The sequence below is a fragment of the Cyrtonyx montezumae genome, unplaced genomic scaffold, assembly GCF_038088225.1.
Source record: "Cyrtonyx montezumae isolate F1298 unplaced genomic scaffold, pur_monq_1.0 scaffold_7, whole genome shotgun sequence".
Taxonomy (NCBI): domain Eukaryota; kingdom Metazoa; phylum Chordata; class Aves; order Galliformes; family Odontophoridae; genus Cyrtonyx; species Cyrtonyx montezumae.
In genome coordinates this window covers 11,442,864-11,459,185 of record NW_027072078.1, presented here as the reverse complement: position 1 = coordinate 11,459,185, position 16,322 = coordinate 11,442,864, and the positions used below count along the sequence as shown (strand labels likewise).

The 16,322-nt window shown below is 39.8% G+C and overlaps 1 protein-coding gene across 5 annotated transcripts in view; it reads left to right on the top strand.

Moving 5' to 3' along the window:
* TLK1 (tousled like kinase 1) overlaps nucleotides 1-16,119 on the top strand; it is a 90,713-nt gene extending 74,594 nt beyond the window's left edge. For 2 of the 5 annotated variants that reach the window (XM_065750657.1, XM_065750652.1), the window contains exons 18-24: nucleotides 620-755; nucleotides 3,288-3,399; nucleotides 3,700-3,807; nucleotides 9,124-9,203; nucleotides 10,936-11,031; nucleotides 11,690-11,765; nucleotides 13,620-13,658. In XM_065750657.1, coding sequence (XP_065606729.1) covers nucleotides 620-755; nucleotides 3,288-3,399; nucleotides 3,700-3,807; nucleotides 9,124-9,203; nucleotides 10,936-11,031; nucleotides 11,690-11,765; nucleotides 13,620-13,625 — 614 coding nt within the window. In that variant the 3' untranslated portion in view covers nucleotides 13,626-13,658. Of the gene's footprint in view, nucleotides 1-619; nucleotides 756-3,287; nucleotides 3,400-3,699; nucleotides 3,808-6,621; nucleotides 8,369-9,123; nucleotides 9,204-10,935; nucleotides 11,032-11,689; nucleotides 11,766-13,619; nucleotides 14,166-15,794 lie in introns of those variants that run through there. The other 3 variants (XM_065750655.1, XM_065750653.1, XM_065750656.1) reach the window with 3 other exon arrangements.
* The last annotated feature ends 203 nt before the right edge of the window (nucleotides 16,120-16,322 follow it).

The window sequence follows — 16,322 nt, the reverse complement described above, 5'->3', positions numbered from 1 at the left end:
TATCTACTTTAATGTGCTAGACTCCCAACTTCAGGGTTTGTTGTGTAGCCATTAGTGCCAGGCTGTTTGCTTGCTAAATTTTTCATATGGATTTCTATTAAAGAATAACAGATTTCATACTATGAAGTTGCACAGAATGCATTCTTAGTCTTGTTCGTTCTTGCTTAGTTTTAGAAGAAACTCTTCAAACAATTTTTGGTTTTTTTTTTGTTTACATCAAATTATTGCACATCTTTAACATATGGAGCTAGGTTTTTTTTTTTTTAAACTGTAGCAGCATTTTGCCACTGTTTTCTGGCATGTGCAAACCCTGAAATGCGTAGTTTAGAATTTTTTCTGAACAGAAAAATATAAAGTTTCATTGTGACTTGTATACTGTTTTATATTGCTGTCTAGACAGCTCCAAGTTGAGGAAGTCATCTCATTGATAACCTAGAGATTTCCTGAGACAGTGCTAAAACGTCATAGTCAAGTTGCTCGAGACTTGAGGTCATAAAGATGATGTAAAGGTGTTATTGATCCCTCATTAAGTTGAATGTTCCTGAAAATTGTGTCTGATTTCAAAAGCATTCTGGTGGCATATTTTGAAGTTAAAAAGATATTTTTCCCCCCTATTTAGGTAATATCCTTCTTGTAGATGGAACAGCATGTGGAGAAATAAAAATTACTGATTTTGGCTTGTCCAAAATTATGGATGATGATAGCTACGGTGTGGATGGAATGGATTTAACTTCACAGGGAGCAGGAACTTACTGGTAAGGCCTGATCTGATTTTATTATTCAGGTCATTGTTAAGGCTTCAGAAATGCTTTCATAAAGCTAACAGAGATATCTAGGATTAAAAATACTAACGTGAACAACAACGTGCAGTACTGTGTGCAGTACTATGGATCTTGATATTCATAAATATGCCAGAATAGAAACTGAAGGAGCAAATGTCTGTGATTTATAAACGTTGCTTCACAGAAGAAGCAGGTGTTTAATCTTTGGCTGCAGGTGGTTAAATGTGTTTGACATAGCTGTGATGATTAAGTGTGGGTGCTTAGTCCTTGGAAATATTAGAACAGGGTTTATTGGAAGGTAATGTCCTTAGGACAAAAGAGTATTTACTCTTCCATCCTAATAGTTAGTGACAGCTGAGCAGCTGTAACTTGTTTTCTGTGTGTACCCACATACTTGTCCAAAAACCTGAAATTTTAGAGCTGCCTGCAGAACAAGAATGAAAAAAATAAAATAAAAAAATTCATTGCTAACAGAAAAAACTGTTTCTAGAATTTCTAAAGTTTCTAAACTTTTTGTTTCTACTGTTTCTAAAGTTGCAACTTGGCACAATAGGTCTGTGAGCCTGTGTGCAGAGTACCTGTGTTAGACGGAGTGGAATAGAAAGCCTATGTTAACCAGATAATTAGTTGTGAATTTGTTTGCTCTTTTTCTCCTTGTTCTGCCTGTAGCAACATAAGAATCAAAAGCCAAAACCTAACTCTAAACAGAGAAGCCATTGTCCTTCCTGTTTCCTCTTCAACTTTTCCCATATTTGGAAGTTGCATATAACATAGATTTTGTCTTTTCCTTGAGCATTTTTAGGAAAAAACATCACACACATTCTCATGTGAATGGAACAGTGCCCATCCTGTGAAAAAACAGTCATCCAAGTTGAAGCGTTTTAGAAGTTTTAGACTTCTGCTACTTTCCTTAAAGCTCAAATTTAAGCGTGGTTTTAAATACTTCTAGGAATGCTATTCAAAAAAATTCAGGCCTTTGGCTTTTTTTGTTAAGCACTGGAATAGGCTTCTCAGGGAGGTGGTTGAGTCGCCATCCCTGAATGTGTTTAAGATCTATTTGGATGTGGTGCTTAGGGACATGATTTAGCGATGGGTTGGTAGAGTTAGGGTAGTATGGTTAGGTTATGGTTGAACTCTGTGATCTGTAAGGTATTTCTCAACCTGAGCAATTCTATGATTCTGTGATCAGAAGCGCCACATGCACTAGCAGCATTGTGAACTGAGAGATATAAAATAGTCTGTGACCATTACGCATTAGTGATAAAGCTGTGTTTCTAATTCGAATTTTCTCTGAGGGAAAGTTTTGAGCTAGTTTGACTTGAAGATGAGTCTGTGTAAGCCAAATTGCATAAAGTCTGCAACGTAGTAACAGGAGAGATGTCTTCAGTCGCTGGGTTGAGTTACCTACCTGTCCTTCCAAGCATTCAGGTCATGTAATCTGCTCTGTAAAATTAGAGCCTTTTGTATTAAATTCAGCGTTTTGTCCCCAATAATCTCTGATTTGAAGTTTGTTCCATAGCCACAATTCTAGCATCATTAGAAACTTAATCTTCTAATTTATAGAACTGTTTACTTGTAGCCAGTTTGTACTTGTTCTTGCACCAATGCTGGCTTTCTCTGAAATAAGTTGTTTCCTTTCCTTGCTCCCTTGTGTTTTTATTGTGCTCAGTTTTTCTCTGAATTGTGACTTTCTGTTCTTCAGGTCATCTCAGTAGTATTTCTGTGTGCTTGTATTAATTCAAGCCCATCTTTCTTGTGTGTTGTGATTGGAATTGTGCACAAGTATTCTAGAAGAAATATTTTTGTGTCATGAAATTCAGACTCATGTTGCAAGTTGTGCTGTAAATTATACTTGTGTTGTAAATTATTTTTTAAAGACTTACATGCTGTTGATAAAAGAATGTAACAGCCTCTGTAGTGACATTTTGGAGAGTGTTTGGTTTTTTTTTGAAGATTGCATTTCACAATTTCACAAGTTCCTCTGTATTTTGGGGATGACTTACTCAGACTTACTCAGCTTTTAGCTTTTCAAGTATGGCTTCTGTGGAAATTATAGGCATAGAAATATGATCACAGATATGTACCATATAACTCTCTTAGTAATGTCATCATTCTTACTGAAAACTTTAAAATCATATGTATGTTACATTTGATTCCTAATGAGTCCTTGTTTTAAGTGTCCTGTATGGTTTTCATCTTTTCACATTCGAACAGTGTGAAGGTGTATATTTACCCTAGTAGGATCCCAGTGCTTGAATAATTAGAGATTATTAGTGGTTTGAGTAAAGAATAGGTTCCCTATTTGACTGCCTAACTGTACAAAAAAACTGTAACGTCAGTTTGGTAAGTGTTGTAACTTTAAGATTAAAGATCATAAGATAACTGTACAGTTGTTCAAATATAAAGTTAGACAACTGTTTTGTATACCATCTCCGATCTTTGAACAAGTTCTGGTAATTCCATACATGTGCTTGCTGTTACTGAGGCACATATGTTGTTTTTCAGGTACTTGCCTCCAGAGTGTTTTGTAGTTGGCAAAGAGCCACCAAAGATTTCTAATAAGGTTGATGTATGGTCGGTTGGAGTAATCTTTTTCCAGTGTCTTTACGGTAGGAAGGTAAGGGAAATATTGTTTACCTATTTTAAATCATTGGTAAAAATGCTTGCCTGCTTTCAGTAGAATGTGAACAATAGTTGTGAAGGTGTGAATCTATGTGGAAAGGACTTGTGTTTTTTTTTGCTAGTGTGCATTGATACTGTGAGAAATGCAAAAGGCTTTGACTAAAACGTTTTCTTAATTGAATGAATGGGTAGAAAAATATATTAACACTGAATTCAACTAACTATTGTGTAAGTATTTATGAAATCAAAGTAGTTGGATAACTGTCATGAAGAAAATCCTGTGCTTATTTTTCAGCCATTTGGCCACAATCAATCACAGCAAGATATCTTGCAAGAAAATACAATATTAAAAGCCACAGAAGTCCAGTTCCCTGTTAAGCCTGTTGTTAGCAATGAAGCCAAGGTAATGTTTTACATGAGCTCAGAGTAGTGGTTAAAACCTGTTCCATTTATTTTTAAGGATTCAGCTATTAAATTACTGTTAAGAATGCTTTGGGATGTAGTAACTTAACATGTAGGAAAACATACTGAAGAAACTAATATTTTCATGCTTTTCTTTCAAAAACATGACTTCTTTTGGGACTTCTTGAAGTTGTGTGTCTGAAAGCTAGACCATATAATCTAGAAATCTGCAAGCAACTTTAAACTAGACTCTCTCAAAAATCATCTGCTTTTCTTTTTTGCAGAAAACCTTAACTGTCTCAGTAAAAGTTCTGATGAAATACCTTCTGCAAACAGTAGAAGCTTTTTTCTGAAAATAGTGTATGTTTATTCTCTCCAGTCTTACTGGCTTTAAGGACTGTTTGTCTACTGAATACCTGGAGAGTGCTCCTGCTAACGTTCTTCCCCTTCAGAGGTCATATTATGCATGCATTAATTTAACTATGAGCTTAGAAGCACAAATTCTTAAGATTAAAATTTGTTGATGCTGATTCAGGAAAGAAGACAGCTAAAATAGTTGATCAAATATAAAGGTGTGAAGTGCAATGTATTTTGGATTGTGATAATTTTTTTGGAACTTGTAGTATCAAGCACGCATGCACGCAACAGCGATTAAGAAAACAGATTAGGCTGGTTTTCTAAGGTATTGCTGATGACTAATCTATGACAAATCCAATTCTATGAATTTAGAAGAAAACATTCTAAGTTACTTGTTTGCAAAAGTAAAAAGCTGTCAAAGTTTAAGGATGTTAAGTCGAGACACTTCAGCTTCTTATGATAAAAATACAAGGCAGTTCTAGAGGATGTAGCTTCTCAAGATAACAATTATGTCAAGGAGCATAAATTTACTGTTAAGATTTATTGTGTGTTTGTGTTGATTATATTTTCTAGAACTAGTTCTAGTGAATGAGCTGCAGATAGAATGATGAATATTTGGTCGAAGTTTGTAGTTTGTCGTGGGTGGTGGTTGGTTTTGTTTATTTTTGTTTTTTTTTGCTTTTTTAATGGCGTCATATGGGGGGAGGTTCATCTCAGTTTGGAAAATCATACATTGTTATGGTTTTAACTCATAGCTGGTAATGTTACATGTTAGCAGTTTATATTTCTGTTGTTTAACTCTGCATTTCTTTGTGATAGTAGTGTTTTTCTGAAGAGAAAAACTTATTTAGGAGGCTTAAACTTATGTACTTATTTAGGAGAGTAAATAATTCAACATGGTTCTGATGTAGAGATGGTTACTTATATTCTCTGTGTTTCTTGTTCTGTTTGAAAGAACAGGAGTGGAGAATAATGAAAGATTATTAACAGTGTCATGATAGCTATAAAGGAGAGGGAGAAATTGATTCTTTGGAAGCACCAAAAAACAATTCCAGACTAACTTGTAAATTTGGACAGTTTATGATGACTATGTAGATTTGTAGTCCTGGTAGTTGGAAAAGAGCAGCAATAAACTGAAGTTTTAATTTGGAAAACGTGAGTATGAAATAAATATGGAACCTGAAATGACACTGTTAGTTTACAGACTGTAATTGCCCTTTGGTCCTGGCGACTTTTTTTCTGTTCTGTGCATTACAGTAGTATTTACAGTGCCACAGAAGCACAAAGTATTCTACAAAAGTTTTAGAAACAAACTGTTACTCTGAGAACCTTGCAAACTACACCTAGCAGCTCATTTCGTAGGGATTCATTATGAAGAATTAAATTGAAACCCATAATGTCTGAGAATGTGTGAATTTATGCTACGTTGTGCATGTTTTTTATTTTGTGACTAGTTCTTGCTGGATATGTGTATGTTATGAGTAAATTCTAGCAGGATTCTTTAGAACTTACATCACAGATTAAAGTTTCTTCAATCTTCAGTTTTTAATTGGAGTAAAGAACGAACAATTGGAGAGATTTATCAAGGAAAGATAGGTAATACTTTTAAATTCTAGATTAAGTAGTGATGTGCTAATGAATTCTGTAGCAATAATAAGGATTTTCTGTCATTAAATTTTGAAGCCCAAGTTCCCAGGAGACTGACTGTTCTGTATATACTAGGCATGAGACTTAAGAGAAACTTTCATCATAAAATAATTGACAGATATCATGTGGACCTTAAGAAAGGACAGTGCAGTATCTCAAAAGTAGCCCAGGAGATGAATGAAGATTTTTTTTCCCCCAGTTTTTAAGATATCTTAAATCAGTTGGAGTTGACTCCTTTCTGAAAGAGCAGTTCCCAGCTAGGTGGTGATTTCTTAAATGATCTGTTGGTTAATGCTTGTTGAAAGTGCCAACCACCACTGTAGGAATTCACATCCCATCACGGCAAGTGGTAGTGCCTATTTCCGAGGGCAAACCAAAATGTTGAAGCTCTGTCCCTGCATCTTCTACTCATCACTTACTGCACCGCTGGATGGTTTTAGAAGCTCCGTGGAGCTCCCTTCTACTTTCTCAGTCCTCTGACATTTGCTTTTAGCTTTTGCTATGTAAGGGGATCGAACAAGCAGAATTCTCAGTGTGAAATGCTAATCTTTTACTTGTGAGTATAGTTCATACATCTTACTGTCTGAAATACGTTGTTTGAAGTGTGATTACTTTAAGCCATTTAGGCTTGCTGAATTATTTCTACCTGCTACAACATATTCTCCTTTTCTTTGGACTCTGTAGTAGAATGTTAGGCTCTCGTTGAATGGAATTATATAAGGCTGGTTTATCGGGGAGGACATGCTTATTTGCTTGTAAGCAGATGGAATTATTTGGAATGGTATTGTTACTTTTTGCATTTCTCTTCTAGGCCTTTATCAGGCGCTGTTTAGCATACCGAAAAGAGGACAGATTTGATGTCCATCAACTGGCTAATGATCCTTACCTTCTCCCTCATATGAGGAGATCAAATTCTTCAGGAAACTTACATATGACTGGGCTAGCAGCATCCCCTACACCACCTACTTCAAGCATTATTTCATACTGAAATTTCTCCAACTGAGGAATGGCATGATATCTTTGTGTAGTTTTCAGATGCAGACTTGAGCTTGAACATTTGAGTGTTTTTATGCAGGACAAATTTGATAACTGTTTTCAGGCTGAAGTCCTCCTACATAGTGTCGTTTGTATGATTAGAATGGGTCATGGACTGTGAATAAATGTGCCCTTCAGAGAACAACCTTTAAATGTTGAAGGATGACGCTGCCTGTTGCACACTGACAGGTATACTGTGTTTAAGACTTAAGAAAAGGTTTTTAGTTTTGTTTTTTTTTTTTTCTGGGGAACATTGTAAATAATCTTTTTAATACTTAAGATACCTTTGGTTGATACTGGAAAGTTCTAACATGAAGGGTAGTTTTTCATTATTTAAAATTTTTAAAAAAGGTAGTGAGCAAATTTGAAAACAGGAAGAATTCCATGTCTGGTTAATAAACTAAATCAACTGCCGTGTTTCCAAGACGTTGATCTTCTGAAACCAAAGTAAGAAGTGCAAGACAGTCAAAGCCGTGTTCTACATCAGATCCCTTGATAAAACTGTAGTCTTTTATTTGGCACCTCAGGCTTATACCTCCAAACATGCGGTGTTCTTTCACAGAATTTAGGTTGATAGGGAATTCCTGGTACTTATTTCTCAAATAGGTTGCTAATTTTGAAATAAGCTTAATTTTCTAAATATACTGTACTTGCTGTGGTATTGAAACTTGTGAAAATTTCCAGGCCTCTGATAAAAGCAAACGGTATGAAACCAAATGCAAACAGGTCATGTATAATATTCTATGCAGGAATAATGATAAATTCCCTTCTAGCTCTATTGTAAATTGTTGTACAGATGTCACATTTTCAGTTAAATTTCGGCAACTTATTCCTGTACAAATGTTTAAAGTATGGCTTTTTCTAATTGGATATTGTATTTTTTTTAAGTCTCCCTCAAGGCGCTTTTAATTGCTGCTAAACAATGTTGCTTTTACTTCAGCAAGAGAATCAGATGACCTCCTTAAGGTGCAAGACAACTGTACGTTATAGAGAGACTGAGTAGGTAGCTCATTAACAATCAAGGCGTGTAAAACCGAGCTGCGTTGGCCGTATGCAGTACAGTCCGTAAGTCAGTTTATTGCGCTCTCAACCTGTAGGGTGCATCAATACTAGATGTAGAAGTTGCTCATGGCTATTCTCTATTTCAGGAAGTTCCTATCAACAAGGAAATGTTTCTTGCGGCTTGTACAGATATTTTAAAATGTGAAACATTTTCTAACTGCCTTGTATGGTAGAAACTTACTTTTCAATACACAGTATCTCTCTCCAGTTCGCTATTCTTTTTACTGTCCCATTCTGGATGCTGAATACTATCTGTAATTTTGTCCATGTTTCAGAAAAAGGAGGCTGTTATTACCACAGGTTTTCATTTAGTATTGTACAGTTAAACTGTTGCTCTTGTTTCTGATGTTGCAAGCCATTTTGTTTTCATTGTATATAAAGGAACATTAACTGTCTCTCTAAGATGCTGCTGAAATTGTAGAGAATGTAGCCAAAACAGTAATAAACAATGACAGTTGAAATTTCAAGGTTTTCAGTGTGTGTTTTTGCATTTTAACACAGGACAAAAAGGCTTTCCTTGTCACTGAGCTGCACTGACCTATTAAAGCGAGTTCACTTCAGTGACGAACAAAAGTAATAGAGTAATTTAGTCAAACAGCTCTAGGGCTCAAAGGAGAGACTTCCGTAAAACTTGAAGCATCTGTCATAATGAAACCTATGCATTATTTCATTGAGTAGGTATCACAGAAACAGTTCCCATCATTTCAGTAGGTTTCTCAAGAATTTTTTAGCCATAAAATTAGACTCAGTGATATTTTCTGCCTTTATGTTACGCTGGAGTACTGGGGCTACATCCTTTTTTACCATCTGCCAGTGTTGAAAGCAAGGTGTGGGGTTTGAAGACTGTGCCTTGGCTGCATGCTCATGTTAGATTTCGTTATGTCCTATTCTCTGTCTTGGAAGTTATTTACTGTTTTGCCCAGGGAAAAGATGTAAGATCATGTTAACTGTTCTTGTGTATCTGAAATGTGTTGTGGTAACCTCTAGTACCTTGAAGCTGAGCGATATGTTGGAGAACTGTTAAAGTTACTGAAAATTGTGCAACTACAATTACATATGGGGTTGTGCGTTGTACTGATTACATGCAGACTTGTTTTCCGTGTTGTTAGAGTCTGGGAATATATGTTGTTGTGGGTGAATACATGACAGTTGCTTCACCTTGGCAGATGCTTATTTCTGAAATCTAACCACTTGTTTTTAATGCGTTTCCATATAGAGGCACATGAAGAGTCGCTGTCTCATCTTTCAAATTGAAGTTGCAAGATCTCAACACAAACACAATGGTGTGTACTGGAGGTAAGCATCTTATGGTACTGTCAGTAGAAGTATTCCCATGTGGATTCATTCTGTGGTCACAGCATGTCCAAGTTGGTGTCTGGTGGCTGTTGCTCAGCAGTTTGGATAGAAGTACCCTTGAGTCTGAATCTGGAAACCTGAATTACTGCCACTTGTCAAGAAATGCTGATCACTTCTAGGTAATTCACACATCATTTCTTAGGCCGTATTTCATGCACGTTTTACTAGATTCATCACATATCATCCATTGCTGTATTTACCAAGTTTTCTGCTGATTTAACAGCAGGTGGACAAAAGGAATGAAGTTAAACTTCATCAGTTCTTAATGAACCTCACAAGTGAAAGTCTTTATTTTACATTCATAAACACTTTTAAATTTCTACATGTACCAAAAGGTGCTAGAATTCTACATCACTGTATGATATAAACACCTATGTGTGAATTAGAAGCAACTGCAAGATAAATTCTTCATTTTTAATTGTGACTGTAGTGCCATTGCAGCCGCAGTTGACAATGGCTGGCTTGTTTCTTTAAAACAACCACGTTACAGCACTATTTTATTTGTTTGTACTGAAGTTGTTAAATCTGTGGAGTATTTTTCGCCCTTAACTTGGTTTGTGCTGGTTGATAGATAGGGTTTTCTGAGAGACTAGTTAATGCTGATTTTCTGAAGAGTGCTTTGAACGCTAGCAAGAATATGGGAAGACAATTGTGTTGCTGGCCAGCTGCCCAAGTGCTATTGACCACACACACCATAGCTATGAGCAAACTGCATAATTAGAGAAGCTTTCAAATGCCCACAAAGCTGCCAGCCCTCTTGGTATGCAAGTCACGGGTGTGTGAGGAGCAGCACTGCTGTCTGCACCCCTTGGCTCTCTGGGGTGCTGGGCGTCACTGGGGCTCTGCACCTAGGGTGGGGGACCTAGGGAGGTGACTGGATAGGGTGTGTAAAACCATGGAAGGAAAAATACATCCCAAGGTTACTGCTTCTGCTTCCCCTTATCCATGAGGAAGCACACATCCAAGGCAGGTTTGTAACTAATGCACACTGATGCCACCTGGGCTTACATCTCTGTTCTCCCCTGCCCAAAAAACACAAACTGGGAAGTGTGGCATGAATCACTGTTGTGCTATGAGCTGCCCTGGGAAAGGTGGTGAGGGCAGACCTATGTGTGCCCTCAGGCTATGCAGCCTCCAGGAAGGTGAGCAGCTCTGGGCTGGTGTCTCTGGAACATTTCAAAGGCACTGCTGGAACCTGTCATGCTACTCAAAAAGCAGGAGATTTCAGTGGGAAGGGCATGGGGAGGCCTGGGCAGGGAGCGTCAGGAATGAAGGCAGACAAAAATTGAGGGCAATGGCAAGAGAGGCTCCATATTCCAGTGCCTGAAACCCACCAAGTGGGTTGGGTATGCCCGGCTTACAGGGTTGGAAGAAGTAAAATGTCCCCCCAGTGCTGCCACACCTCTGCCTCATCTGCCCTTGGGGCTGAGCTTGATGGAGGCATGGGACATGTCAGGGGGCTGCACACATGAGGCTGGCTTAGTGGGAAGGTGCAGCATCCTCTGTTCTCCTAGGTTAGGTTGTCTCTCTCAACAGCTATGTGAGGAGTTACTGGGCAGCTTTGTATTATTTTTTTATATTTATTATATTTGCATATTTATTATATTTGTATAATGTAGAACTTCCTTACTGGCAAAAATAACCTAACCCATGCAAAAATGGTTCTTTTCAGGCTTGCAGCTGTGGCTCAGCAGCAGCTGGCAGAGCTCTCCTTGCTAGTTCAAGCGCTGGAGTACCTTTGCTGCATGCCTTTCTGTTGGAAAGCCAGGTAAGTCACACATTAACTGTCAAACAACACGTAAGCACTTGTCTGTAATGAATTTAGAGCATCTTATTCTATTTGTTCAGTGACAATTCACATTCGTTCATGTGATGTCGTTAAATTCTCATGTTGCTTGTAGGGTTACATGAGGCTATAGCAGAAGCTGAGGCTGGTTTCATCATTTGCTTTCTTTGAGCTGTCACAAGTCAGGACAGTGTTCTTACTCGGTCCTTATGACTGTGCCTAAAGACACAGTGACCTAACAAATCAGCATATCGTGAAGGTTATTGTCACACTGCAATTAGCAGAACTCAGCCACGCAAAATAGAGGAGTTATTCCTCTTTCATCCTTTATTTTCTATCCCAATTCCTGTATTTTCAGTGAAAGTTGTCCTTTTCATTTTATGTTAATGTCTTCACTTGCAGGGGAAATAAACACATGTATATATGATTAACGAGTTAAACAAAACCTGTTCTTAATGGTAGACTGTAATGAAAGTTGTTTTCTCCTTAGCGCAGAGGCCACTGTGAGGAATTCAGCTGAATTACACCGATAGCCTTTCTCTTTTGGGGTGTTCTCTGATGTCCTCTGCTAACATCAAGCAGTGCTGTGAAGGCCTCTGCACTTTTGCAAATTATGATTTAGGGAAGAATGTTTTTTCAGGGCCAGGGAAGGCATCACCCACACAGCAGCTGTAGGCGGCAGTCTCCAATGTCTGTGCTGCATGGACATCTTGGTGGTGAGTTCCTCCTGTGGTTGCCTTGCTTCCCTCTGCAGCCACAAGTAATTTCCTCCTCCAGTCGTGATCCCCCAGCACTGTATCCGTCTGAAATGGTGGGGGGAAATTCAGACACAATGCAATAAAGCCACTGGAATTTGTTTGTCATAAACCTTGAGGGCATGTTCTCATTAGAATCACAAGTTGTACCCTGCATTAGGCTCTTTCATGTTTGCTTGACTTTAAACTGCAGAGATCAGAGCCTGCTGTTCGCACTGTCTGTAGGTCCCTTGGTTTGACAGGGAGGGTATTTCCCAGCCAGGGCTGGGAATGAAGTAGCTTCCTCCCCGTGGCAACTATGAATCCTGCCTGCATGGGCAGCATGGCAGCTTCACACAGTGACCCAAACCAGCGGTGCTGTGAGGAACACAGGGAGCAGGGACAGAGTGCTTTCGTGAGGCAGCAGCAGGAGTGGTGTGCAAAAGCTGTAGGGGATGCAGGTGCCTCACAAAGGACCAGAACTTCTGGGAAGCAACAGAAGTCGTGGCAGCCACCATGGTGATGTGGACACTTCCAGCATTTACACACCATTTCTGCAGCATTATCTTTAGAGAGTAAGAGCTGCAAAAACACATGCTCTATTTAAAGCCTGCATGAACTCAAGTATCTGCTCACGTACTTAAGTTCACTCTCCTTGCATGTGCCAGACTGTGTGTTTTGAGGCTTCTCACTCAATCAGTGGTATTTATGTGGGGTTAGACTAATTAATGGTATTTCTAAATTGAATGAACCCCCCGATAAAGAATTAGCATACTGATGCCATATGAGGCAGTGTGTTTGCACCCTCTGTGCTTCTAAAAATGCTGGTGATGTTTAGGAAATGTCTGTTTTTAGATGGAGCTTCTTGAAACTGTGAGTTTCTGACCAGATGTGTAAGGGAAAAAGGAGTTTGCTTCCCTTTCTCTGCCATCCTGCCCCATTCCCTTCTTTTAACATTGGCTGTGCAGAAATGCTTGCTTCAACTTGAACTGGAGGAGTTCCCCATTTCTGTTCTGGATAGGTGGGGTGTGCATTGTTTAAGGTCTGCCACAGCCACAGGGTGAGAGGAGAGCTGATGCCGGGGCCATTTTCTGCAGGGCCAGGGGAATGGCTCTGCTCTCTTTCTCAGCTGTACCCTTGTGTGGAAGACCCAAAGCAGGGGGTGTATCCAGCAGAAATGTACCAGCAACTGAACTGAGGCAAATAGATGTGTTCCCTGCCACGTTTGTAGTGATGAACTGGTGGAGAAGTTGAAGTTAATCCCAAAAAGGGAGGGATTGGAGCAGAGAGAAATTACTTCTAAGTCTTCTAAAGTCTTCTAAGCTCAGGCCAGATATTGTTGTTCCTCAGTACTTTGCATTTAGAGATCTAGATAGATGGATATACGTAAAGACATGCACACATGCATGGTGAGAATGTCCTCCTGCCTCTGCCTTGTTCAGAGCACTGGGTCCTGAGGCCAAGCCCTGCAACAGAGCACCACAGTGAGCTGAGAAGTCACCCAAGCAATCTGGTTGTTCACTGCAGTGCAAATGCCAGAGATAAGGCACTGCTAAACAACGTTTACTATTTCTAAGAAAGTGGTGGAACGTTAGTGTCTTATTTATTTGTGACTCCAGCAGTAAATCCTTAAAGCTGTTGATCTTACAGGAGAGAAAAATGTTAGACATGAGAGGATTACAACAGTGGAAGCAAGCGTTTGCTCCTGTGAATGCTTATGATCTATGTTTAGAATTCAAATCCAAGCATAATTAAGCAGTGCTAATGAGACAGAGGGACTTATCTTCATTTGGTGTATAATTGGTATCACTGATTTCCTCGTTCCTTTTTTCCTAGTTTTAAAGCCATCTTGTTCCAGCAAGATCTGGTGGTAAAGGTTATCCTGCAGTGAGGAAGTACCTGGCCCAGAGTGTAAATCCTTTTCAATGGTGTGGGGACAGCATCAGTACCTGACTGCAGAGGTTAACAGCCAGCAGCCATGCCAGGTGCTCCTTCTGCAGCATGCCCTTGAAAAAATGCCATTTCATGTGGTGTTACGAAGACCGTGTTGGAGAGGAAAGGATAACCTCTTACCTCCAGTGAGGCAAAGCCTGGGAGGAGTACGTATCTACCACTGTCAGCTGAAGTTTCAAACTCAGAATACCCTACAGCTCATCCAGAAACGTGAAGCTTGCCCAGGAGTTTAAAAAGGGTGGGTGTGATACTGAGTGACACGGTGATGCTGGGTTGATGGTTGAACTAGATGATCTTGGTGGTATTTTCTAGCTCTAATGATTCCAGGAACTCCAGGTGCCACTTTGTTTTACTGATGACCCTTTTTTGGTTCTCAGCTGCATCTGTGATTTGCTTCAGGCTCCTGTCTAGTACTAAAGTCCTACTGCCTCAAGTGCATGCAGTTTGGGTTTGTTTTTTTTTGGTTTTTTTTTTTTTGGAGGTTTTAGTCTCAGTTTGACAGCTGTTGCTGTGAACTGCAGCAATATCTACTCTTTCCTGTGAAGCAGCACAGTAATTACTACAGCTCCGTACATTCCAGAGGCACTGTATGTGGCAGGATGCTCATGTGCTGAGCACCGTTCTCCTCCTGAGTTCTGCAGCCAGGATTCTGCTCTTGGCAGCTGCTCACCAGAGGTGCTCGCTGCTTCGGCCCTCCTCCCTGCACAATCACAGAGCACCCATCAGCTGCTGAGCTGAAGCAGCTTTCAGAGAGCACTGCAGTGTCTGTGAGTGCTCTGCTGGGTGGGAGGAGGGGACTGAGAGCATCCCACAAAACAGAATTTTTTTTTTTCTTGCTCCAGTAATTCAGCAATAATTTGTGCTTTGGGTTGCTGAACCCATGACTTTGTTTTGCCCTTTTTGAAAGGGGCTTTGAGCACTTCCTTGTTAAGACAGTTATGCTGATTAATCTGAGACATAGGAATTATTACATGTACTGGCCAGAAGGCCATCTGGCTTTTCTGTCCTTTAACAGATCTCTTTCATCCTCTTGCTTTCTGCACATCACAAAAAAAAAAAGGTCAAATTTCTTTTTAACAAGCCTGTGCTATCTGTTCAGAATGATAGTTCAAGGCACCATCCAGCAATGATGTGGGCTTCCTTTGGGTAAGTAAGGAGAGAAAAAATTGAGGCAGGAGATGCAATAGAAGTCAAGAAGTTGAGAATCTGAGCTGCCCTCGGGCCTTAGTCTGAAGTATTTCCTCTGCAGCACGAGACATGGCTGCAGCAAGTCCTTTGTGGCAGGGGCTGTTCGTGTTTGCACTTGGACAGCTTCCAGGGCAGAGGTTGGCAGGCTGAAGGTCAGCACGGTGAGGGCATCCCTGGGCAGCCAGGTAAGGGTGTTCTGCAGAGCCTCCTGTGAGCAGTTCCCAAGAAGAATTTGAAACATTTGAGGCTTGATACCTCATGTTTGTCTAGCTGCTTCACCCCAAAACCCTCAGTCTTCCTTCTCCTTTATGACACGTAGTTTTAGGCTAAAAATAATGAGAATTACAATGCAATCCAGAAGGATGTTATTTTTATTCTTTTTTTTTTTTCCCCTTATTCTTTCTTTTGTCTGTTGGGAATGAAAACAGTCAAGAAATGTGTTAGGAACAGTACATTCCATTTCACTGTTACACAAGTTGTGCCCAGAGAGCGAGTGTGATTTTTTCCCTCTCTCTGACCAGGTGTTGCTTGTAAGATGCATAAGAAATATGTTTCAAATAAGAAACATAACCGTTGAACAAAAAGTAATTGTTTTACAAATTCAGCCACTTCCAGTGCCCAGCATGCTCTCTGGCAATACACAGGCTTCCAGTTGCTTTCTATTTTCTTAGCAGTTGCATTCCAGCAGGACTTTATCCAGGCACTGTTTATATGTACCGAAACGTCTCCTAATGACTGAGGGCTGAGCCTTAGGGAGCTGCTGTCATTGCCTGGGACCACATTTGTTCCGTTCCCTGGTTTATGCTAGCTCCACCCCACCTGAGGGCACAAACTGCACTGGGAAATGACTTCTCATACCTTTACTTACAGTTCCAGGTTTACCATAGTGGGTGATCAAACCTGACCAGTGCCTACTGACAAAATTGTCAATGTTTTCTTCCAAACTGTGATGTTCCATAAGTTGTGCAGTTTCTCTGGTAGCTTGATTTTTCCAGGTGTTTTCTTTAAGCTGTGCAACCAACACAAACCTCCAAGCCCATGCAGTGGGAGGTCTGAGGTCTTCAGTTTATTTTTAAGGAGGACTGTTTGGAAGATTCAGTGACTTCTGGGGAAATCAGCTTGAAGGATATGACAGGGGTGGTTGCAAGGTGCACACTGCTGATTTTTAGCTGCAAACTGAGCTGTGTGACACAGCACGTGCATACCACAGTGAGAAGAAATTGAAGCTATTTCTCTAACACTGGGTGAGAAGGCAGTGGATTTTGTTGAAGATGGTTGTTTGTGGCTGACATTTGTTTAGGAGCAGGACCTCTGTAACAAGCTGTTTATTGTAGGCAGGGCTGTAACACCCTCACAGTCCAACAGAAGGAGCAGAAGAGCCCTGTTATCCCATTAGTT